The 25,955-nt window shown below is 41.7% G+C and overlaps 1 protein-coding gene across 1 annotated transcript in view; it reads right to left on the bottom strand.

Annotated features, from left to right (window-relative positions):
- gnpat (glyceronephosphate O-acyltransferase) overlaps positions 1–25,955 on the bottom strand; it is a 36,805-nt gene that overhangs the window by 4,506 nt on the left and 6,344 nt on the right. Inside the window, exons 6-13 of the mRNA XM_078541758.1 lie at positions 24,515–24,590; positions 15,676–15,827; positions 15,461–15,591; positions 14,523–14,746; positions 13,278–13,523; positions 7,703–7,782; positions 7,081–7,221; positions 4,262–4,364 (exon numbers count right to left, since the gene is read on the bottom strand). Of these exons, the coding sequence (XP_078397884.1) occupies positions 4,262–4,364; positions 7,081–7,221; positions 7,703–7,782; positions 13,278–13,523; positions 14,523–14,746; positions 15,461–15,591; positions 15,676–15,827; positions 24,515–24,590 (1,153 nt within the window). The remainder of the gene's footprint in view (positions 1–4,261; positions 4,365–7,080; positions 7,222–7,702; positions 7,783–13,277; positions 13,524–14,522; positions 14,747–15,460; positions 15,592–15,675; positions 15,828–24,514; positions 24,591–25,955) is intronic.

Raw genomic sequence — 25,955 nt, 5'->3', positions numbered from 1 at the left:
GTGATCTAGCGAGCTGCATAACTAGGGAAGTAGGGAGGGTTTTAAACTAAGTAGTGGGGGCAAGGGTGCGAATTTGGGAAGATGTGGTAAATCAGACAGTAGAGACAAGACGAAAGAGAAAAGTACTATTATGGGAAATGAAAAACTGACTGTGACAGAGAGGGATAGAGAGTACAACTCTAACAGTAAATCAACAGAATAGACTAGAGGTTAGGGTTCAAACTAAAGGCTCTGCATCTGAATGCATGAAGCATTCGAAACAAAACAGATGAACTGAGAGCACACATAGAAATAAATAAGTATGATTTGATAGCCATGACAGACATGCTGCAGGAGGACATGGATTGGGATCTGAATATAAAGGGATAGGACATTTAGGAAGGACAGGATGTGAGGAAAAGTTGGAGGGGTGGCTCTGTTAGTTAATGATGGTATTATCACAATAGAGAGGGATGACCTAAGTTCAGGAAACCAGGATATGGAAACAGTTTGGGTGCAGATGAGAAATGGTAAAGGCAAGAAGTCACTTCTAGGAGTCGTGTACAGGCCCCCTAATAGTAACCACATGGTAGGATGGAGCATAAAGGAAGAAATAATGGGAGCTTGTTAGAAAGCCACAGCGATAATCATGGGAGATTTTAATCTACATGTAGACTGGAAAAGTCGGATGGGCAAAGGTAGCCTAGATAGTTCCTTAGAACAGCATGTTCTGGAATCAATCAGAGAGCAGGTTATACTAGGCCTGATATTGTGCAATGAGATGGAATTAATTAATTACCTCATAGTGAAGGCTCCCCTAGGTAGCAGTGATCACAATATGATTAAACTTTACATTCAGTTTGAGGAAGAGAGGAGTGGGTCCAACACTATGTTCTTCAACTTAAATATGGGCAATTATGAGGGCATGAAAACAGAGCTGGTAAAGTGAATTGGCAAATTAGGTTAAGGAATAGATCAATAGAGATGCAGTGGCAAACATTTAAGGGGATATTTCAGAATACAAAGGACAGATACATTCCAACGAGTAAGAAAAAGTCCAAGGGACGGACACACCATCCGTGATTAAGTAGAAAGGTTAAAGGTAGTATCAAACTTAAAGAAAAAATATATAATTGTGCAAGACAGGTAGAAGGCCAAAAGACTGGACAGAATACAAGGAACAGCAAAGGATGACTAAAATATTAATCAGGAAGGAAAAATTAGATCAGAAGAGAAAGCTAGCTAGAAATATAAAAACAGATAAGAGTTTCTATAAATATTTTTCAAAGAAACGAGTTAACAAAGTGAGTGTTGGTCCTACAGAAAGTGAGTTTGGAGAATTGATAATGGAAAACAAGGAAATGGCTGATGAATTGAACAAGCATTTTGTATCCTCTATACCGAAGACTGATGCAAGTGACATCCCAGATGCAGCTGTAAATCAAGAAATGAGAGGGAGGGAGAAACTCAGGAAAATTACAATCACAAGGGAAGTGGTGCTGAGTAAATTGTTGGAGCTGTGGGCTGACAAGTGCCCGGGTCCTGATGGACTTCAGCCTGGGGTCTTAAAAGAAGTGGCTAATGGGATAATTGATGCATTGGTTTTAATTTTCCGAAGCTCCCTAGATTCTAGGAAGGTCCCATTAGATTGGAAGATAATCAAAAAGGGAAGGAGACAAAGTGGGAAACTACAGGCCAGTTAGCTTGACATCTGTAATAGGGAAAAGGTTTGAAGCTATTGTTAAAGAAGCTATAGCGGGGCACTTGGATAAGTTCAAGGTAATCAGGCAGAATCAACATGGTTTTGTGAAAGAGAAATCATGTTTAACCAACTTATTGGAGTTCTTGGAGGAAGTAACATGTGCTATGCATAAAGGGGAACTGGTAGATGTACTGTATTTAGATTTCCAGAAGGCATTTGATAAAGTGCCACATCAAAGGTTATTGCAGAAAATAAAAGCTCATGGTATAGGGGGTAAACATATTGGCAATAGATAGAAGATTGGCTGGCTAACAGGAAGCAGAGAGTAGGCATAAATGGGTCTTTTTCAGATTGGCAAGATATAATGAGTGATGTGCTGGGACCTCAAGTGTTTATAATTTATATAAATGACTTGGATGAAGGGATGGATGACAAATTTGCTGATGACACAAAGACAGGTAGGAAAGTAAGTTGTGAAGAGGACTCAAGGAGGCTAGAAAAAGATATAGATAGGTTAAGTGAGTGAGCAAAGATCTGGCAAATGGAGTATAATGTGGGAAAATGTGAAATTGTCCATTTTGGCAAGAAGAGTAAAAGAGAAGCATATTATCTAAATGGTGAGAGATTACAGAGCTCTGAGATGCAGAGGGATCTGGGTGTCTTAGTGCATGAATCGCAAAAGGCCACTATGCAGGTACAGCAAATAATTAGTTAAGCTAGTAGAATGTCATCATTTATTGCAAGGGGAATTGAAAACCAAAGTAGGGAGGTTATGCTTTAGTTATACGCATCTGGGGTACTGTGTACAGTTTGGTCACCTTATTTAAGGAATGATGTAAATGCGTTGGAAGCAGTTCAGAGAAGGTTTACCAGACTAATACCTGGAATGGGCAGGTTGTCTTATGAGGAAAGGTTGTACAGGCTATCCGCTGGAGTTTAGATGAGTAAGAGGCGATTTGATTGAAACATAAGATCCTGAGGAGACTTGACAGGGTGAATGTGGAAAGGATGTTTCCTCTTGTAGGAGAATCTAGAGCTAGGGGTCGCTGTTTAAAAATAAGTGGTCGCCCATTTGAAATAGAGATGTGCCAAAATCTTTTCTCTGAGGGTCATGAGTCTTTGGAACTCTCTTCCTGAAAAGGTGGTGGAAGCAGGGTCTTTAAATATTTTTAAGGCAGAGATGGATAGATTCTTGGTAAGTAAGGGGTGATAGGTTATCGGGGGTAGGCGGGATACAGATTTGATGTTACTATCAGATCAGCCATAACAATATGCTAGAGGGGCCTACTCCTGCTCCTTGTTCGTATGTTGACTATTCTTGTACTAAGTCACAAGCTCGCATCCAGCAGTAAAACTAACTTTGCAGGTATGTGAGGCAACAGGCAAGGAAAGCAGAAAGGTTCCATTCAAGGTTACGTATAGCAGCTGGGGACTAATGTAACTCCCCATCACCCCTGAAAATCTGTGAATAGGATTCTCCTCCCTCACTCAACAGCAAGTTTCTTACATGAAGGGACTATGGACAGTCTCACTCCAACTCCAGGGCCTGAATTTTTCAGGCAGCGGGTGGACTTGGTGGGAGCAGACAGGGGCGGTCACGGAGCTGATCACCATCTGTGATCGGCTCTGCACCGTCATTTTACGCGGGCGGGCCAATTAAGGCCCGCCCAGCATAAGATAAGAACTGTAGCGCTCAGTGCTACCTGTGCGGGCGGGGGGAGGAAAGAGAGTCGGGGCGCGCGAAAGGGCGCTTCAATCTCCCTGAGGCAACTCCGTGCCTCAGGGAGATTGAATTGCTATTGTAAATAATGAATAAAAGGTTTAAAAATTTATTTAAACATGTCCCCTCATGAGATGGGACGTTTTTATATTTATGAAAGCTTTTTCATTTAATTATTAAAAGCTTTAGGAAACCTCATCCCGCTCGTGGATGAGGTTTCCTAAAAAACGCGATGGCCGCTCAGCCTTTTCACCTGCCAGCCAACCTTAAGGTTGGACGGGCAGCATTAACAATTACTTTAATCAGTTCCTTAATGGCCTTAATAGGCCGTTTACATATTGGCGGGCGCACAGCCGACTCCGGCGCGCACACACTATATGAAACATCATGAGACAGCATGATGACATCGGGACACACGCCCGACGTCATCGCGCGTAATCTTACGCGTCAGCATGTCAGGCCCACCCCGCACACCGACTGAAAAATCCTGCCCCAGATGAGTAGGGCCACAGTATCAAGCTCCCTATAATTGGCACTAAATTGGTAATCTAACCAGTGTGAACAAAGCCTCAAGGTCAGGATTAAGGAACATTAATTGGCTTTTTAGGCATCTGGCCTATGAGTACATGAGGTGTGCTAAATAAGAACACTGCAGTGAAAGTTAACACATCTCCCACTGCCCAACAATATCACCTTTCACCCTCAGCACAATTAAATCCAGTTTAAAATAGGCACCTTTAAATCATAGCCACAAATGAAACTCAGGTCATTTTTTTCCCAGTTGAAGGGGAAATCCAAACATTCCAGGGCCAGCTAAGGGGAAATCACAGTTTAAATGAATACATTTTTAGATGAAATACCTGTTAAAATGAGTTCTGCTGCATAGCTTCGTATTTCAGTGATAAACTTCTTCTCAGTAAAATGGTCAGTGAATTCTGTGCACTGCAGATATTTGCAAATAACCTACAAATATAAATATTTATATTTACAAGAGATCCTTGGGGTATTTTTTAAATTTTAGTGTGCATTTGTGGTGAAAAAAGCATATTGTGTAGAAATGATTTAACACTAAAAATGGAACCTCACATTCTAAAAATTAGTATTTTAAACTGCAAACCAAACTTTAAAATATAGCAAAAACAGAAAATGTTAAAATTGAAAATATCTTTCCATATCTTATCAAAACCTACTATGGAGCACTGTAGAATAATGACATCAGTAAATTTTGTGTATTCCGTCATCTTTAGGGATCTATTTTAAATAGCCAGTAGATCAATAGGCTGCACAAGTGGCGGGCAGGTCTGACCTACACTTCCATAAATACAAGGAGGCAGGACATCACCACCTTCTCATGGTAACTAGGGATCGGGAATAATCCTCGTCTTTATTGACCATTTCCTGAAATAAATTAAGAGACTGAGTGTTGCTGTTGACGTTAACCTTGGAAAAGAGCAGGTTAGGAGGAAATTTGATAGAGGTATTCAAAATCATGAGGGATCTGGACAGAGTAGATAGGGAGAAACTGTTCCCATTGGTGGAAGGATCAAGAGCAAGGGGGCACAGATTCGAGGTAATTGGCAAAAGAAGCAACGGCGACACGAGGAGAAACTTTTTCACGCAGCGAGTGGTTAGGACTTGGAATGCATTGAGAGTGTGGTGGAGCCAGGTGCAATCGAGGCATTCAAGAGGAGATTGGATTATTAGCTGAAAAGGAAGGTGGTGCAGGGCTACGGGGAGAAGGCCAGGGAGTGGAACTAAATGAATTGCTGCTTCAGAGAGCTGGTGCAGACATGACAGGCCGAATGGCTTCCTGAAATTCTGTAACCCAACACAGGTAATGGGACTAATACAGGGCTGTGTTGGGGAAGTATGGGCAAAGTGTCACAGGGAGCACCAGCTAACCAACAGGGCAGGTTGGTATTGTAAGGTTAAGTGGGTTTGTTTTAGCAGCATTTACTTAATCAGGCAAACAGTGCTAACAAAGCTAAGACCCTGGTCAGTTCTCTTTGGGGCAGTGAGTGTTGTGAGCTGAAGGAACAGGACGTATGATGTCTACTGGCTGCAGAAGTAAGCTGCATAAGGTGTGAAAAATTAGACAAAATTCAAGGTGAGGAAATATATACAAATGGGTTAAAGACTAATTATCAAGTGCCTGAGGCCAAGTGAGAAAATAAAAAGCACATCACATGCAGTGTATAAAGATTGAGCAACTCCTTAAGCTGGTCCTTTCTTGGTATATTCAGGGGATTCACTGTGGAAGCAGGTTGTTGGACAAATCAGGCCTTAGTTATGGACCGGAACAGAGCAGATATGAAATATAAAGTCTTTGTTGGAAGGTCTTATGTTGAGAAACAGATGATAATGACTGAAAAGAACTCAAATTATTGAACCTCCAGCAGGTTCCTTTGGCAGTATTCATACAAAGGCACATAGCGAGATGGAAAATTGAACACTTGCAGATTTTGCTCAGGCATGCCACAAACATAAACTAAGTCCTAAAGTTCAATTATTTGTTACAGCCGTGCGTTATTTGCCCAACACAACATGGATGAGGCTTATAGCCAGCACTTCTTTTATTGACATATCTCAGGTTAACCATTATGCAAAATATGCGAGAAGAGTGTTACAGGGAAGATGATAATTACACTTACCATATCAGTTCTACTATTAAGAAAGGCCATAAAACCTGTCAGACTTAAGAGACATGACCTCTTAATTCCAGATGACTGACTGTGGAACAGACCTGTTTAAATACAAACTGGATGAATGCTAATCTATTATTAGGGATGTTTCTATGGCTCCCTGTTGTCCTGGTCACTCATTCACACTACATTTTCTCTTTCACTTCTATCCTCAATCCTTTCTTCAAATAATTTCTGACATGCAAGGCATGACTTATATTTGTATCTATTGTGTTATTGTCTATTAAATGTTGGAAAAATCCATTTTATAAGCACTGGAGTATGTGAATTTACCTCTGTGCTGTTGCTATTGTCACATTACATCAACGTCTGCCTTTATAGCTGTTAGTGTTAGCTGCGGCTCAGCCAGTATCCTGGTCAATATTTATCCCTCAGTCAACATCACTTAGTCAGATTATCTGCTCATTATCGCATTATTGTTTGTGCCAGCTTGCTCTGTGCAAACTGGTTGCCACATTTCCTACATTACAAGAGTGAATACACTTCAAAAGCTGCTTCATTAGCTTTGCAGCGCTTTTGGGTGTCCAGAGGTTGGGAAAGGTGCTATAGGAATGCAAGACTTTCTTTCTGTTCAAGCACTGATTTTAAATATCACATGCTAGAAAAACTTCCCGGTTACTCACTCACTACTCGAGTGCACAAGTTCTGCCTGACTTTTCTTAATTCTAGCTTGTACATTTTTAAAAAGGATACTATAAGGATGTAACTGAAGAGCAGAGCTGTCGCAATTAATATACACTACTTCTTAAATTTAAAAGAGATCAAGAGAAACTAGTGGAACCTGACACACAAGATTTAGAACGGTATTTCTTTATGACAGGATATTTAAACACAGAAATCTAAAGGAATCCTAAAACAATTAAATGATCAGCATTTGGTTCACAAATTGATAAAAAACTCAAAGCAAAAACAATACATTTTGAACCACGAAAAATGAAAGTTCATTAAACGCTTCAATAGAAAATTCTGCAGTCTACCTGATAACCTTCCAGAAAAGGCCTGAACATGTCTGACAAAAAGGAAATGGTGGCACTGCCCTTCTCGGAAATGTAGAGATCTGTGTGGGACCCCTGAATGGCACCGCTCTTCATCAGCAAGTATAGCCCTTCATCAAAGTCCTGCAGTGAAAAAAAGCAGTCACAATACTAAACACAACTTACGGTCAATAAACATTGAGATACAGGATCTAGAGTACAAGAGAACCAAGACAAGAGGTCACCTGTGACAAAGTCTGACTAACAAATTCTGTAATTTCACAGTTACTCATTTAGCATTCAGTGTATTGTAGGTTTTAAAAATACTTTGTTGTAACATTCTCAAGGCCTTTTGAGAGAGCTTTTTTGCAATGCATAACTCAACATACAATAACTATTAAGGCCAGATAATTAAAATGCATTAGAAGTGACTTTATGAAGTACATTACAACCTTAATGACAACAGCTCAACATTCCCATTGGTGCACAGTATGAAAATGGAAAACAGCCATTTCTGACCTCCACTTTGGAGTGTGAATGTGTGAGAAGTGCATTAGGAAGCTAATCATCTGGTACAAGGTTATTCTTAGCCCTGCTTTACACCCAACACTGCATTTCACATTACCTTGACAAGATCTCCTGGCAAAAAAATAAACTCGTCAGAGAATATTTTATGCAGGTAGCTGAAGCAGCTGTAGACATCCTCTGAAAGAAAGAAAACAAAATTACCTGCAACTTATAAGGTGGTTAAGAAGGCATAAGGGATACTTGCCTTTATTAGTCGAGACATTGAATACAAGAGCAGGGAGGTTATGATGGAGCTGTATAAAACGTTAGTTAGGCCACATCTGCAGTACTGTGTGCAGTTCTAGTCGCCAGACTATAGGAAGGATGTGATTGCACTGGAGAGGGTGCAGAGGAGGTTCACCAGGGTGTTGCCTGGGCTGGAGCATTTCAGCTATGAAGAGACTGGATAGGCTGGGGTTGTTTCCCTTGGAGCAGAGAAGGCTGAGGGGGTACCTGATTGAGTGTACAAATTATCAGGGGCGTAGATAGGAAGAAACTTTTCCCTTTAGTGGAGGGGTCAATAACTAGGGGGCACAGACTTAAGGGTAAGGAGCAGGAGGTTTAGAGGGGATCTGAGGAAAGAAATTTCCACCCAGAGGGTGGAGGGTATCTGGAACTCACTGCCTGAAAGGGTGGTCGAGGCGGGAACCCTCAGCATTTAAGAAGTATTTAGATGAACATTTGAAACACCATAGCATACAAGGTTACGGGCCAAGTGCTGGAAAATGGTACTACAGTAGATAGGGGCTTGATGACTGGTGTGGACCGAAGGGCCTCTTTCCGTGCTGTAAACTCTGACACTAAATCCTGTCATTCTCATTAGGGAATCTGAAGCCAGACATGCTTTATTTTCTCTTAAAGGTATGCAGGATGGAATCTTATTTTGAAAGTGTTTTTAATTATTTTAATCACAGTTAGAAATGTAAGTTAGAAAAAAGTTAGAAAGGTAGTACGTTATAAGCAAGTGAAAGGAGGCAGTGTGAGAAAAAGAACAAAAGGGAAGATTTGTGATAGGGTGGAAGATTGGAGAGATTAAATGACAAAAGAATCAGTAGTGCAAGGCCGAAGGGGATTTTTTTTTCATTCTTTCGTGGGCTCTGGGCATTGCTGGCTAGGCCAGCATTTATTGCCCAACCCTAATTGCCCTTTAGAAGGTGGCGGTGAGTCGCTTTCTTGAACCGCTGCAGTCCTTGTGGTAAAGGTACACCCAGAGTACTGTTAGGGAGGGAGTGAGGGAATGGTAATATAGTTCCGAGTCAGTAGAGGAGAATTTTCAGGTGCTGGTGTTCCCATGCATCTGCTGCCCTAGTCCTTCCGGTGGTACAGTTTGTGGGTTTGGAAGGTGCTGTCAAAGGATCCTTAGTGAGTTGCTGCAGTGCATCTTGTAGATGGTACACACTGCTGCCACTGTATGTTGGTGGTGGAAGGAGTGGTCCAGTTCAGTTTCTGCTCAATGATAACCCCAGGATTTTGACAGCGGGGGATTCAACGATGGTAATGCCAGTGAATGTCATGGGGAGATGGTTAGATTCTCTCTTCTGGAAGATGGTCATTGCCTGGCACTTGTGTAGCACGAATGTTACTTGCCACTTATCAACCCAAGCCTGAATATTGTCTAGGTCTTGCTGTATACGGACATGAACTGCTTCAACATCTGAGGAGTTGTGAATGGTGCTGAACATTGTTCGTTGATGAGTGCACATCGCCACTTCTGACCTTATGAAGGAAGGAAGGTCATTGATGAAGCAGCTGAAGAGGTTGGACACTACCCTGAGGAACTCATGCAGTGATGTCCTGGGGCTGAGATGCTTGACCTCCAACAACCATGACCATCTTCCTTTGTACTAGGAATGAATCCAACCAGTTGGGAGTTTTCCCCCCCGATTCCCATTGACTCCAGTTTTGCTAGGGCTCCTTGATGCCATACTCAGTCAAATGCTGTCACATGTCGGTGCTGACTCGATGGGTGGAAGGGCCTCTTCTGCACTCTGTGATGTCAAGGGCACTCACTCCCACCTCACCTCTTTTGTTCCATTTTTCGACCAAGGCTGTAATGAGGTCAGGAGCTCAGTGGCCCTGGTGGAACCCAAAGTGAGCATCAATGAGCAGGTTATTGCTGAGTAGATGCCACTTCATAGCACTGTTGATGACCCCTTCCATCACTTTCCTGTTGATTGAGAGTAGACTGATGGGCGGTAATTGACCGGGTTGGATTTCTCCTGCTTTTTGTGGACAGGACATACCTAGGCAATTTACCATATTGCCAGGTAGATGTCAGTGTTGTAGCTGTACTGGAACAGCTTGGCTAGGGGCCCGGCTAGTTCTGGAGCACCAGTCTTCAGTACTATTGCAGGAATGTCATCAGGGCTCAAAGCTTTTGCAGTATCCAGTGCCTTCAGCCATTTCTTGACATCATGTGGAGTGAATCCTGGCTGAAGACTGGCACCTGGACTGGAATGACAAGTAAAAAAATAAAAGATGTGCCTTTGGGGAGTATGAGTGGCTACTGGTAAACAGCTACTATTAGAAAGCAAAGAGAAACATGAGAGTAAAGTAAAAACCTGCAAAATGGAAACAAAATGGGGGAAGCTGTTAGAGTCTGAAGTTGTTGAATTGAACGTAGAGTTCAGAAGGCTAGAAAGTACCTTTCAAAAGATTATCTACTTTTCCTCAAGCTTATGTTGAGCTTCACTGGAATACTGCAGGAGGGCAGAGGACCAAGAGGTCGGCATAACAGCAAACTGGAAAATGAAAATGGCAGGCCAGCAGAAGCTCAGGGTCACACTTGTGGACTGAACAGAGGTACTTCACAAAGTGGTCACCCAATCTGTGTTAGGTCTCCCCAGTGTAGAGAAGACTGCATTGTGAGCAGTGATACATTATACTAAAATTGAAAGACACACACGTAAATTGCTGGTTCACCTGGATGGAGTGTTTGGGGTCTTGGAGGGTAAAAAGAGGAGGTGGAAGGGCTGTTGCTGCATCTCCTGCACTTGCGTGAAAAGTTGCTGTGGAGTGGAGTGGGAATGATTGAGGACTGCTTCAGTGTGTCGCATAAGGAATGGTCCTTTCAGAATGCTAAAATGGGAGGGCAGGGGAAGAAGTGTTTGGTAGTGGTATCATGCTGGATGTGGCGGGAAGAGTGGAGGTTGATCCATTGAATAGAGTGGCTGATGGGGACGAAGGTAAGGAAAAGGGGTTCTAGGAGGGAGGGCAAAGGGAGAGAGAAGCGTGAGAAATGAGACAGACGTAGTCAAGGGATTGTCAGCCATAGTGGTGGAGCCGGGGTGGGGGTGTTGGGGGAATCCTTGGTTGAGGAATAAAGGAAAACACATTAGAACGGCTAGTGTGGAAAGTTGCATTATCAGAACAGATGCATCGGTGCTGGGAGAAACTGGGAGAATGAAATGCAGTCCTTACAGGAAGCAAGATGTGAGGAAGTGTGGTCGAGGTAACTGTGGGAATTAACAGGCTTAGAGTGAATATTTGTTGATGGTTTATCCCAGTCTAGAGACAGAGAAATCAAGGATGGGAAGAGAAGAATCAGAGATGAACCACGTGAAGGTGAGAAAGGTGGAAATTGGAAGCAAAGCTGATGTACTTTTCTTGTTTGGGGGGATAGCTTTATCTGTGATTGACACGATGGAAATAACAATGGCAAGACCAAGGGGTTACTGTGAATATAGGTTGGGGTTTCATATAGATGGAGAGATTAAGGAAGGATAGGAAAGCAGTGAAATCAGAAGAGAGCACGCAGAATGAATTGAGATGGCGTTTGAAGTCACCTAACATGAGAAATAGCTTGATGTAGAGATAAAGAGAAGAGAACAGTAAAATATCTCTGAGAAAACGTTTATGGTTCTTGGGTGAGTAGTGGATTTTAAATAAGGTGTGTGAGGGGTGGAACAAGGTGAGATGCTCAAAGGAGGGGAAAGTGTCAGAGGAGTACAGAACATACCAAGGTATAATTTGGTGCAAGAGCCACGCCTCCACTGCAACAGTGTGGGTAGCGCAACTGGTGGAAGGCAGGGAGGCTTTATTTAGGAGAAAGGTGTCATCAGCTCTCAGCCCGATTTCCATCAAGGCCATAATGTCGATACAATCATCCATAATGAGTTCACGGATGATAAGGGTCTTGTAAACAAGTGAATGGGTTTTCCAGTAGGAGATGAGCAGAAGAGTGGCGATAGTTGTTCTGTCTGAGTCAAGCCTGGGATAGTGGCAGGAGAGGAGCAAGGTTAAGGAGTACTGAAGTGTTGGGGTAGAGATTTGGGAGGGCAGGATAACCAAGGGGGGAAAAATGAAAGGTGGCATGATGACAGGAGAGTGCAGTCTAGAAGGGATAAAGGAAAAAATAAAAAGAGGTAGAATTAAAGTAAAAGTAGAAGTCCAAAGTGGCAGCCAAACACATGAGTGAATGTACACAGGGAGAATTAAAGTTACTTTGACATTTTTATGAAACAATTAATAGAATTAGAATAGAAGTGTTGGGGTAGAGATTTGGGAGGGCAGGATAACCAAGGGGGGAAAAATGAAGAGAAGGGTCATGAGGACTCGAAACGTCAACTCTTTTCTTCTCCACCGATGCTGCCAGACCTGCTGAGTTTTTCCAGGTAATTCTGTTTTTGTTTTGGATTTCCAATATCCGCAGTAGCTTTTTGTTTTTATCATTTGGTGAGATAAAGTTGGTGTAGGAAGGTAGATTCAATGTGGGGCATTGACATATTGTTATCCAGGTTTGGAGATAAGTGTGACGGTCCAATGAAGTCCAACAGCTGTTTGAGGGGCAGAATGTCAGGGGATGCACTGATGGAGGTATTTCCACTTAAATGAAAATGGTGTTCAGAATTGATTGAGAGGAAGAAAAAAAAGGGTGAAGCGGGTGGTCACTGTTAAAATTCAGAAGTGTACTCTGGCCTGGAAGAATGAATCGTTGACTGGGAACCAGACTGACACTGGAGCTAAAAAACCAGTGGAACCACGCAGAACAACATGGGCTTTGGGATCAGTCTGGGAACTGGAAAATGACTGAAGAAGCAAGAACATGTAAGGTAATGTGGCAGAAGGAAACCAATCAAAGGAAAGGAAGCAGATTCAAGTCTGTTACAGGTAGGGGAGTACAAAAGGAGACATTTTGTACTTTGAAAATCAGTGCAAATGTTAGAGTATAATAATATAAGCATGCAATCTATCTTTTAAACCTGCTTCACTTGTAAGCTGCTTTCTTTGCTGAAGGAAGAAATAAAGGTATTGAACATTTCAGCAGCAACTATTTTTGGCACTACTTCAATAAAGAAAATGTTCACCTTTTTACCAGCACACTTTTCACCAGCTCCCCCACCCCAACATGTCTTTACTGTACCGTAGTACTTCTACTGTAGTTCTAGATTTCACCTAACTCTATGCCACTTGTCTTGGAATTCAATGCTACTATCACAAGATTTGAGCTGTGGACCCACAATAGAAAGTAGCTTAAATTTATTTCACACTTAATCTTCATGGCTAACAAATAGAGGAGGCCTTCATCCCATCTGTCTGCTGTAGATTTAAATCTAGATTCCAAAGGTGAAAGGATAACCCGTTGTGCCATCCAGTCTAAGATGAAATAACGAATGTTAAAAAAAATGATTTACCTCTCCTGCAACTGTGTGCGTTTTGAAATGCAATTGCCACGAAGGCAGGGCGCACAAAAACATGCAGTAGCTGATTTCTATAGGATGCACACATCAGCACTGAGACTGTGTACTTGAAAATATTTTCTACTGTAAATTCAGCTGGTGTCTCCTCTTGGCAAAGCACAACCTGGTCTTTGACCACCTTCACTATGTTGTGGCGTAGGGCAAGACTAGAGCGAATCATTTTGTCAGATGTTACATTTCCTGGAACACAACACAGGGATCAGTGAAATTTAGTTCAATCTAAACATATAGAACAAAAAAACTGGATACATGTTAAAATGGCATCAAATGCTTGTCAATAACTACATGAACAAATGAGCATTAGTATAGTATTCATTTCTCAGTAAATGCTGCAGATGCTGCCAGACTAGCTGAACGATTCCTTATATATGGTTTTGAATAAGGGACTATAAAATGTAAAGATGATCCCAATCAAAAATGACTTCAGATGACAAAACTTATTACTCCAAGAACCAGTAAGACATAGGGCTGTCTGAAAACCAACGGGACAACAGGAACCAGCAAGAAGAATAGAACGCTGCCTGAACAACCAGTCGACCCAGGCAGACAGAGAGGCTAACTTGTCTTCACCTGCAAAGATTGATCTGCTGCGTCTGGAAACCCAGAAGCTTCCAATTACCATTCATCCAGAGAACCACAAGGCAGAACCACTCAGGCCTCAAATACACGCATCTTAAAAGAATGAAATTTGAGCACGATTCATTTCTTGTATTTTTGCTAATTGCGTGAGGGCATGAGTGGGTTTCACTGTGTTTACATTTCAGGGTGCTGTGTGAATAAACATTATCTTTCTTCTTATTTACTTACTTGAAAGCCTGCTTCGTGCTTATTACTGAAAAATTACAACACTCAAAAGATTTAAAACACTCCTTCCAAAACACATCTTGCTGCTGACAACCAAGAGGTGAGGAGAAAGGGTAAAGTTATCCCACCATCTCTCTCCCTGTGTGTAACAAACCTAAATCAAAAGCTACTCATGCTTGTTGGAAACGTATTTGGGAAATGATTCTTTTACAATCATTTGCAAATTGTCGAGAAACAAAACAGTTTCCGTGTGGAGCAAATACAAGACTAGTAAAGCAGTTCTCACACCTGGTGAAACAGGTAGAGGTTAGAAATGACTAAAACTTTAGGGTGTCATCAAAACAGGTATTTCTAAAGCAAGCTTTTATTACTTACTGGGCCAGTCAATAAAAGCACCAAATGCTTCCGCAATCGCTTTGAGCCATAGTGTCTGCCTGGTGAGATCCGAAAGAGGCAGGCTGGGCAGGTTTTGGATGATCACCGTAGCCATCAGTGCCCAGGGACTAATCACCATGTTTTTCTGCTGTAACATCACCATTCTATGGCCGACAGCATCGAGAAACCTATAGACATCTCCAGATGGTTTCCGAGGAATATGTCTGTATAAATGTCAAAATTACCACACAAATAAAGGTTTTGCTCGCTAGTGTCAAACAGTGTGATATCACTGAACTTCTAATTGTGAATTCACCTTGCTCATACCAGCACTCCTCTAATTTCCTTCCTCTAACATCTTATTCAACAGAGTATACAAAAATGAAGTATAAACAGATCACAGATACAGTGGTCAAACTTTCTCTCAAGAAATGAGTGTGCACATGTGCTGTACCCAGGAGTTTGTTTAAGTTTACTTTGGCATCTTGAGGGGTTATGAATTTGTAATTAACATATTATTTACAATGTTGCACCAACAGATCTTATTAAACCAGCACATCCCATTTGCTGTATTATATCAATGACTTACATCTCATGTTAAACTGGAGGGGATCCCATTACTCATGTCATACCAGGGTTTTTCTTTGGGATGGGGTGGGCATCCCTTTACCTATGTTACACTGGGCTATAAATAATTATAATTTCTGCCACCTACTTATCATACCTCTGCGCTCGTTAGATTAGGATTGATTGCCTCTTTTTTTAAACGGTTCTCAAGCCTTTTCTCCACTAGGCATTAGGCCAACTCTTCCATAATTTCTAGACTCATTTCTGGCCTGGCAAGATTGCTAACTCTCAATAGTATATAAAATCTTTATCTTGCAAAGAGGGATTACAAGGTATCATTTTACTATTCTCCCCAAGCATTGATAACTGACCTGGGGACCAAGTTGTACCGAGACCTCCTGACAGTCCCAGTTGCTAGGGATCTCACCGACACAGGCTGCCCAAAGTAAACGTGTATGCTTCCAAAGTTTTCACTCAGAATCTTCCTGGCTTTCAACAAACCCTAGAATAGAAAGCCAGTTTGATCACTTATTTGTAATCACGTTGTCGTGAGAAAAAGCTAAAACCACAAGAAACCTGTACACACGGAAGTTGATTCCTTTGGCTTTGGTACTCCTAAAAGCTCGTGTGCGTAGAGGGATTCCTCCAGGATACGTTCATAGCTTATACTTATGGGAACTAAGTACATGTCGAAAACTTCCCCCATCAGAAATGGTTCAATTGCAATATTCAACAATCCTATGAAAGAGAACATTTTAAGAAGCTATATAAATAAGAGTACTGAAAGTGTACAGTTATTCTTAAACAATATTACTGAAAGCATAAAGTATTAGCATTTATACAGTTTACCTGTTGCAACACTGTCTGTCATAAAACAGTTATCAAGTTGTTTTACAATACTTGAATAATATAACCTGAAACCAAAAACATTGACTTGCTGTGAATTGCCTGGAGCTCCATGCATCAGCATCAGGATGCTGGTGGATTTTTAAATGTTAAAGAGCAGACTATTTAAAAAGACCTTTGCCAAAGGCAGAACCTCAGAGGACCAGCAGTGTTAACATGGAGGAATATGGCCATGCAGGCAAAATGAAGGTAGTGAAGGTGCCAGCACAAGATGCCCCATGAACTGACACTTATCAGTAATTAGAAAAACAGTGGAAAAACCTGTGGGAAACACTAAAAAGTGAGATCCTAATTGTACAAAGTAGACGTGTCCCCAACAAAAATAAAAGTGGTACTACCAAATTTAGACCCCACCCCGGTTGTCTAGAGGAATACAGCGGAAGATCAAACAGAAAAAGAAAGCATACGATAGGCACAAAGAACTAAGCATTGCAGATAGCCTAGACGAATATAGGAAGTGCAGGGACGAAGTAAAAAAGGAAATAAGGAAATCAAAGAGAGGGCATGAAAAAAGATTAGCAAGTAAAGTTAAAGATAACCCAAAGATGTTTCACCAATACATTAATGCTAAAAGGTTAGTTAAGGAAAAAGTGGGAGCTATCAGAGATGAAGATGGAAACTTATGTGTAGATGCAGAGGCTGTGGGAAGGGTTTTGAATGAATATTTTGTCTCCTTGTTTACAAAGGAAAGGGAGGATGTAGATATAGTAGTCCAGGAGGAACATTGCGATATTGGACGGGATAGTCATAAAGAGAGAGGAAGTACTCGAAGGGTTGAAATCCTTGAAAGTTGATAACTAGGGCCAGATGGATTGTTTGTGAGGCTGCTGAAGGAAGTCAGGGAGGAGACAGCAGATGCTCTGAGGATGATTTTCCAATCTTCACTGGATACAGGGGAGGTTCTGGAGGACTGGAGAAATGCAAACGTAGTTCCATTGTTTAAAAAGGGATCAAAAGAAATGCCAAACAATTATAGGCCAGTTAGTCTTACATCGGTAGTGAGCAAATTAGTAGAATCAATCCTGAGAGATAGGATTAACTGTCATGTGGAAAGGCATGGACTAGTCAGGGATGGTCAGCATGGATTTGTTAAAGGAAGGTTTTGCCTCACAAATTTGATTGAATTCTTTGAGGAAGTGACAAGAAGGGTTGATGAAGGTAGTGCAGTGGATGTTGTGTACATGGATTTTAGCAAGGCATTTGACAAGGTCTCACATGGCAGATTGGTCAGGAAAGTAAAAGCCCATGGGATTCAGGGTAATGTGGCAAACTGGATAAAAGGTTGGCTTTGTAACAGGAAACAAAGGGTAATGGTCGATGGATACCCTTGTGAATGGAAAGTTGTCTCAAGTGGTGTTCCACAGGGCTCAGTGTTGGGGCCCTTGATGTTTGTGTTATATATTAACGATTTGGACGTCAACATCGGGGGCACGATTGGGAAATTTGCAGATGACACAAAGATTGGCCGAGTAGTGGATAGTGTAGAGGATAGCCATAATCTCCAAAATGATATAGATATAGATAGGTGGAGTGGGCGGTAAAGTAGCAGATGAATTTTAACATAGAGAAGTGTGAGGTCATACATTTAGGGAGGTCAAACAGTTACAGGGATTACACAATAAATGGGAATATACTAAGAGGGGTAGATGAAGTGAGAGGTCTTGGCATACAAGTACACAGGCCCCTGAAGGCAGCAGTTCAAGTAGACAAGGTTGTAAAGAAGGCATATGGAATGTTCTCCTTCATTGGCAGAGGTATAGAATATAAAAGTAAGGATATAATGTTGGAATTGTATAAAACACTGGTGAGGCCACAACTGGAGTATTGTGTGCAGTTCAGGTCACCACATTACAGGAAGGATGTAATAGCTCTGGAGAGAGTGCAGAGGAGGTTTACAAGAATGTTGCCAGGGTTGGAAAAGTGTTGCTATGAGGAGAGATTGGATAGGCTGGGGTTATTTTCCTTAGAACAAAAATGGCTGAGAGGTGACTTGATTGAGGTGTACAAAATTATGAGGGGAATAGATACAGTGGACAGGATAAAATTGTTTCCCTTGATGGAGAATTCTAGAACCAAGGGACATAGGCCAGAATTTTGACCTTGATGGGTGGGCTATGCGCTTCCTATGCGGGGGGTGGAGGGATTCCCCATCTGTCAAAGTGCGCTCTTTCGCGCATGCGCATGAAAGAGCGCACTGCTCCCTGAGACTAAGTGCTGTCTCAGGGAGAGCGCTGAATGTTTAAAAAACTTTAAAAATAGAGAAAGAAAAACATTGTTAACATGTCCCCCTCATGTGACACTGTCACACGAGATGGGACATGTTAATAAATATGAGTGAAACTTTAACAAACTTTTTAAAAACTGAGATGAAACCTCATCCCACCAGTGGATGAGGTTTTATCTTTTTCAGAAGCCCGCTGGGGCTCCCGGCCTGCCCGCCAGCCTTAAGGTTGGACGGGCAGGTCTTTCAATGAGCTTAATGATCCTGTCAATGGCCTCAATTGGCCATTGACAGGTCGGTGGGCAAACAGCTGATTTCGCTGTCTGCCCGCCTTCCTAAAAATTTAAATGGACCGGGATGACGTCGGGGGTTCCCCCCGATGTCATCCCGCGTCATTTTCCCCTCGGCGAGTGGGCCCTGCCCCCAAATCGTGGACGGGAAAATTCTGGCCATAGATTCATGATAAGTGGCAGAAGGTGTAGGGGGGACATGAGGAAGAACTTTTTACGCCGAGGGTAGTGGGTGTCTGGAATTCGCTGCCCAAGTTGGTGGTAGAGGCAGAAACTCTAAACTCTTTTAAAAAGTACCTGGATCTGCACCTTAAGTGCTGTAAGCTGCAGGGCTATGGGCCGGGTGCAGGAAGGTGGGATTAGAAAGGGTACCTGGGTGTCCTCGGGCTGGCATGGGCAAGATGGGCCGAATGGCCTCCTTATGTGCTCTAACTTTTCTATGGTTCTATGGTTCATGGAATAAATGGGACAATAGCAATATGGGCACAAAATTAGCTGAAAAATAGGATGCAGAGAGTAATGGTCAATGGATATTTTTCAGGCTGGAGGAAGGTTTGTAGCGGAGTTACCCAGGGTTCAGTATTGGGACCCTTGCTTTTCCTGATATATATTAATGATCTAGATCTTGGTGTGCAGGGGACAATTTCAATGTTTGCGGATGATACAAAGCTTGGGAGTGTTGTGAACTGTGAGGAGGATGGCGTGAACTTTAAGAGGACATAGACAAGTTGGTAGAGTGGGCAGATAGGCGGCAGATGAAGTTCAATGCGGAGAAATGTGAGGTTTTGCATTTTGGTAGGAAGAATATGGGCAGGCAATATAAAATAAGGGATGAAATTTTGAAGAGGGTGCACTTGAGTGTATATGGAGAAAGCAGTTAATAAGGCATATAGTATCCTGGGCTTTATTAATAGGAGCATAGAGTACAAGAGCAGGGAGGTTATGCTGAATTTATATAAGACACTCTTTAGACCTCAGCTGGAATATTGCGTATAGTTCTGGGTGCCACATTATAGGAAGGATGTGAACACATTGGAGAGAGTGCGGAGGAGGTTTACAAGAATGTTTCCAGGGATGAGAACCTTCAGCTATGCGGATAGATTTGAGAGGCTGGAACTGTTCTTCTTGGAGATAAGACGACGGAGGAGATTTGATAGAGATGTTCAAAATCATGAGGGGGCTGGACAGAGAAGATAGGGAGAAGCTGTTCCCACGCGTAAAAGGATCAAGAACGAGGGGGCACAGATTTAAAGTGATTTGCAAAAGAAGCAAATGTGGCGTGAGAAAAAACTTTTTCACATAACAAGTGGTATGGGTCTGGAATGCATTGCCTGGAAGTGTGGTGGAGGCGGGTTCAATTGAGGCATTCAAGAGGACATTAGATGATTATTTGAATAGAAACAACGTGCAAGGGTACAGGGAAAAGGCAGGGCAATGGCACTAGGTCATAATGCTCATTTGGAGTGCCAGTGCAGACATGATGGGCCGATGGGCCTGCTTCTGTGCCATTAAGATTCTGTGAATTGGTATGGAGGTCTGATTCTGTTGTAACATGAAGCCAACATTCTATTACCACCATTGTATCTGCTTCTGCATTGTAAAGAAAATCAGGACCAGTGTCTACTTGTCAGTTCCTAAGTTGCAGAGCACGAGTGCCAAAAACTTTTGTTTTGACATGTAATTGTGTGGAACGCAGAAATGGCAGAGACACTTAATCAATGTTTTGCCTCAGTTTTCACGGTGGAGGACACTAGTACCACCCCAATAGTAACAGGTAGTGCAGAGGATGTAGAGAAGGAGGAGCTTAGAATAATCACCATCACTAGAGAAAAAGTACTGAACAAACTATTGGGATTAAAGGGTGACAAGTCCCCAGGATCTGATGGCCTACATCCCAGGGTCTTAAAGGAAGTGGCAGCGGAGATAGTGGATGCATTGGCTATAATATTCCAAAATTCCCTGGATTCTGGAAAGGTTCCAGTGGATTGGAAAAATGCTAATATAATGTCCTTATTCAAAAAGAGGGGGACGCAGGAAGTAGGAAACTATAGACCAGTTAGTTTAACGTCTGTCATTGGGAAATTGTTGGAATCCATTATTAAGGAAGTAGTAATGGGGCATTTGGAAAGTCAAAATGCAATCCATCAGAGTCAGCATGGTTTTATGAAGAGTAAATTGTGTTTGACTAATTTGCTCGAGTTCTTTGAAGATGTGACAAGCAAAGTGGATAATGGGGATCCTGTAGATGTAGTATGTTGGACTTCCAGAAGGCCTTTGATAAGGTGCCGCACAAAAGATTAATACACAAGATAAGACCACATGGAGTTAGGGGTAACTTATTAGCTTGGATAGAGGATAGGCTAACCAACAGAAAGCAGAGAGTTGGGATAAATGGGCCTTTTTCTGGATGGCAAGCTGTAACTAGTGGGGTACTACAGGGTTCAGTCCTTGGGCCCCAACTATTTACAATCTATATTAATGACTTGGATTCAGGGGTAGAAGGTACTATAGCTAAATTTGCAGATGACACCAAAATAGATGAGAAGGTAAGTTGCAATAAAGAAATAAGAAATTTACAAATGGATATGGACAGGTTAGGTGAATGGGCCAAAATTTGACAGATGGAGTTTAACGTGGATAAGTGAGAGGTTATCCATTTTGGTTGGAAGAATAAAAAGGCGACTTACTATTTAAATGGAGAGAAACTTCAGAACGCTTCAGTGCAGAGGGATCTGGGTGTCCTCGTGCATGAATCGTTGAAAGCTAGTATGCAGGTACAGCAGGTAATAAGGAAGGCAAATGGAATTTTGGCATTTATTGCTAAAGGAATAGAGTATAAAAATAGGGAAGTGTTGTTGCAACTGTACAAGGCATTGGTGAGACTGCACCTGGAGTACTGTGCACAGTTTTGGTCTCCTTACTTGAGGGAGGATGTAGTTGCATTGGAGGCGGTTCAGAGGAGGTTCACTAGATTGATTCCAGAGCTGCGGGGCTTGTCTTATGAGGAGAGATTGAGCAGTTTAGGCCTATACTCGCTAGAGTTTAGAAGGATGAGAGGAGATCTAATTGAGGTATATAAGATGCTAAAGGGGATAGACAAAGTAGACATGGAACAGATGTTTCCCCTTGTGGGGCATTCTAGAATGAGGCGCCATAGTTTTAGGCTAAGATGTGGTAGATTTAAATCAGAGATGAGGAGGAATTACTTTTCTCGAAGGGTCGTGAATCTGTGGAATTCACTACCTCCGAGTGCAGTGGATGCTGGGACGCTGAATAAATTTAAGGAGGAGATAGACAGATTTTTAATTAGGAACGGGTTGAAAGGTTATGGGGAGAGGGTGGGAAATTGGAATTGAGGCCGAAATGAGATCAGCCATGATCGTATTGAATGGCGGGGCAGGCTCAAGGGGCTGAATTGCCTGCTCCTGCTCCTAGTTCTTATCACTGAGTTCTGCATGGCATGCAAGCAATTGCAATAGAAAACATTGACCTCCTGACCATGTACATGAAATTAAAAGAAATTCTGTAGATAGAGGGATTCAAAGAGCTTATGCGTGAGCAGACTCAGCCAGCACACATAGGACACAGATATTAAGAAAATGAGTCCTCAGGGCATTAAGGGCTGGGTAGTCAGAGTTTGTGGGTACACAGATCTAAAGGTTGTAGTTGAGACACCCCAGTTGCAGAGTATCTAATTCTATTGGTTAAATTAAGTCACAGGACCTGAAGATCCTCAAATCCAGAGACGTAGGCCGGGATTATCCGGCCCTGAATGGCAGGATCCGCCACGGGAGATTTGGCGGTCCAGCCAAAAGTCCATTGACTTTCTGCGGGACCAGACAATCCTAACAGCAGGCAGGGCCGGAAAATCCTGCCCACAGCCTCAATTTACATCTCAACAGTAATACGTAAAGCACATTGATTGTGTAATTGTAGACAACATATTACATCATTCACTACTGGTACAAATACCAGTAATAACTGATTTAAATACCCTTGCCAAATTGAAGATGGCTGCTAATATTCTCAACAAAATTGTTAAAATTTGTGATTTTCAACAGCTGTAAATGCGGTGACTGTTTTTGAAAACAAGTAATTTTCTCTCTTTGAACAAATAGGGAGATTATATGTCTTATACATTACAATTTCAATTTGAAAATTATATATCAGTAGCTTTTAATAGAGCAGAATTTTCAAACGTTCATTCTGTAAGTCTACTTTTCATATCAAAATGGCATTAGCAGAACTAACTGAATATTATTGTTGGTTCATAAGGAATGAGCTATTGCGTTAACCTCACTTGTGGAGAGAATAATAATTTATCATTGGTGATCCTGTTCCATCTTCAACTTAATTTTATGCATTTTGTGTTCCATCAATATTGTTATTTAGGTTCTTCATGCAGTTGTGTACATTTTTAAACAGGGTGCTCAGCCTTTTGCTCTGCAGTTTGTAAATGATTGAGTTTATTGTACAGTCCAGATTTACAGTGCAAGTTTAGCAGTTTCCACTTTCATCAATTATAAATTTTGCAAATCTGGAGCAAAGTGAAGCCAGACTCTCTGGGGAACGCAGTAACACATGCTTTAGTTTGACTCTGCCAGGAATATAAATCCAATGTCAAACTTCATCTACCTAGGCAAGTACCTGGGATTCTCGTGTAAACCTAGCTGACAATTTATATATTTACAGAGCGGATACTGTTCTCCAAATATTGAGCTTTGTTCGTCAGTATATTCAAAAACAGTTGGCAAAGAAAATTCAAATTGGGCAGACAGCAGTAGCTTAAACAGGACTATGAAGCTGGAATCCAAAGCGCAACCATTAGCCTCAAACTAGCAGCTGCAGTACAACTGTACTCGAGTGCTACATTGGAGATTACCAGCTCTCCCTATATTTGGATGATGTGAATATAGGTTTATTATCTGTTCAACATTGAACAACAGCTCTACTCCAATATAATTTTAAAATAGAACTTTAAATTCTCTTTCCATTAAATAACTTGGAGACAACTTAAAAATATGGGAAATGTAAGAAATTTTAGCAACCGAGGACCATTTGGCTGATGAAGCATGTCTTTTTTCTTATCGTATCTCCCTCTCCTTCCTGTCTTTAGAAACATATAGATAATTATATTCCATAAAGTTTACTGTCCCTAGTTGAATTGTGGCAGAAATATCGGAGGTGGTGATGCTTTATGGAAAATTCCACAACTTTGTCTTGTTTCACTAATGAAACCACTGTTAATGGGCACTTCAAGCATATTGGTTCATAGTCTACAAAAAATCCAAAAGCTAAAGATGATAATTGTGCAAGATTCAGCAGATTGTGCCTGATGCTCACAATTCTCACTGTTGTTGAAGTGATGTAGTGTGACATTCTGGATCTCCAAATCCCTGGGAATACAGGGATGCACAGCCAGGTTTGTGACTGGCTGATGACCTGTTGTGTGAAACAAGAATCTTATTCGATAGATCATAAAACAGGAAGTATCTGTTAGCCATAACTCAGGGTGAGTTTTTGTTTATCCCCATACAAGTTTCTGTGTTGTGTCTGAGGATCTGCTAGCAACATTTGTTTTGCCTCGCCATCTCAAATATATAGCTATTATAAAGATACATTAGAACATTAGAAGAGTGGTTCTAGCTTAGGACTAGTAACCCAGAGGTCATGAATTCAAAGACAACCATAGCAAGTTGTTAAATTAAATTCAATAGTTTGTGGTCTTGGTTTCACATCAATTTATAACTCATCTGTTGCGGATGACTAGCCATCTCTGCAATGCTGGATTGTAATGGTGGCTGGCACGCACACTGTAGCAGGGCTCTTGGGGAACATGGAAGAGGGCTGCACGTGGTCCCAGGCCCTTCTTGTTTGTACCATGAAGACAACAGATTAAAATAACTGCGAAGGTCACATTTTGAACCTGTATGGTTTAGGACTGCATGATCAGAGACTTTGTGACACAGGAGCCCCTCAACCCCACAAAAACATACCCTCAAGCTCACCTAATTTGGGAATCAGAGATTTTCCAGTACGACTTCTAGTACCTTCCAAAAAAAATTCAACAGGAGCATCACCATTCTGAAAAATGAGTTTAGAGTTAACACATATGTTTTCACTGATACATAAAAATGCAGCCCACTTAGCAGCAAATAGTTAACTTCCCTGCAGAAAAAAAAGACTCCATAGAACTTTCCTCTCCAATGCAGTAAGCAGAGGATAATAAGGCAGTTTGAACCAGATGTTTATTTCACCTGGACTTTTCACACTGTAAACCAAGCAATGAACACCACATGGATGTTTCAGTGATTCTGCACTTCCAGATGAACCACAACACTCTTGTGATGATTCTAAGACAGTGTTCCCATTGAGCAAGGCTTTATGATGGTAGTGCAGGATTGCTGAATATTGGCTTTCATGAATAAAAATGCTATATTGCCTCAGTTCCATAACGCCTTTCTGTCACAGGGGAAAGGACCATCTGAGATTTATAGGGCAGAGGTAAATAGACATATACAAGTAAAGTGAAGAGTTTTCTATTGGTAGTGAGAAAGAGCTCAGAAACACAGATGAACAGATTACTCACCCAACTTTAATTATCACTTCTATTTAAATTCATTTTTAAAAGCAGTTCGATTGTTACTTAATCTGACTTGCATTGAACCTGTGATAGGCAGCTGACTATGGTACATGGTTAGAAAGATTGTATTTTAAATTCCATCAAAATAACGTCACTGATAAAATTATTTAATTCCATCTGCTGTTCATAAACTCTTTCTGTAGCCAAGTTCTCGTACTGCTCTGAGAATGTTAGAGAATGAAAAGCTCCAAACTCGCTTTGCCATGACAAATTGTCTTTCCTCCCAATGCACCCTCCATCTTCACTTCAGACATCAAATGTGAGAAGCCTAATGTTTTACTGCCTCTGCCTCCTCCAGACACCTGACCCTCCTTAATCCATAGTTTCTCCTCCACCTCCCCCAGTATCCTTAATCGATCTCTGTCCATGACCACTTCCTGTCCCAGTTCCTGACCAGTCACCTTCCACCTTCTCAGTCGCCAAATCACTGGCATCAATAACCTGTCCATATTCATCAGCTCCGTCACTATAACTTTAAAAACTGCTAACTCCCCATCCTCAAATGGCCTGCTCTGAACATTCCCAACTACACTCCATCCTCAACACTCCAAATCTTTCTGAAGTTCAGGAATGCATCAATCCTTCAATTACTCATCCACCACTTCATGTATAAAACATTGCAATCAGGCTTCTGCCCTGCCCACACCACTGGGACTCCACAAACACCACCCTATTGGACTGCAGCCAGTGACTTTAATCTACATCTCTATCACTTTCTGACTACACTCCTCCAACATTCTCACTTCTGGCCTCCCCAGTCTATCCTCTATAAATTACAACTCATCCAAAATGCAGTGGCTTGTGCG

This window comes from Cetorhinus maximus, chromosome 5 (assembly GCF_964194155.1).
Source record: "Cetorhinus maximus chromosome 5, sCetMax3.hap1.1, whole genome shotgun sequence".
In the NCBI taxonomy this organism is placed as follows: Eukaryota; Metazoa; Chordata; class Chondrichthyes; order Lamniformes; family Cetorhinidae; genus Cetorhinus; species Cetorhinus maximus.
Note: the sequence above shows the minus strand (reverse complement) of the source record. Positions and strands in the feature narration are given on the sequence as shown.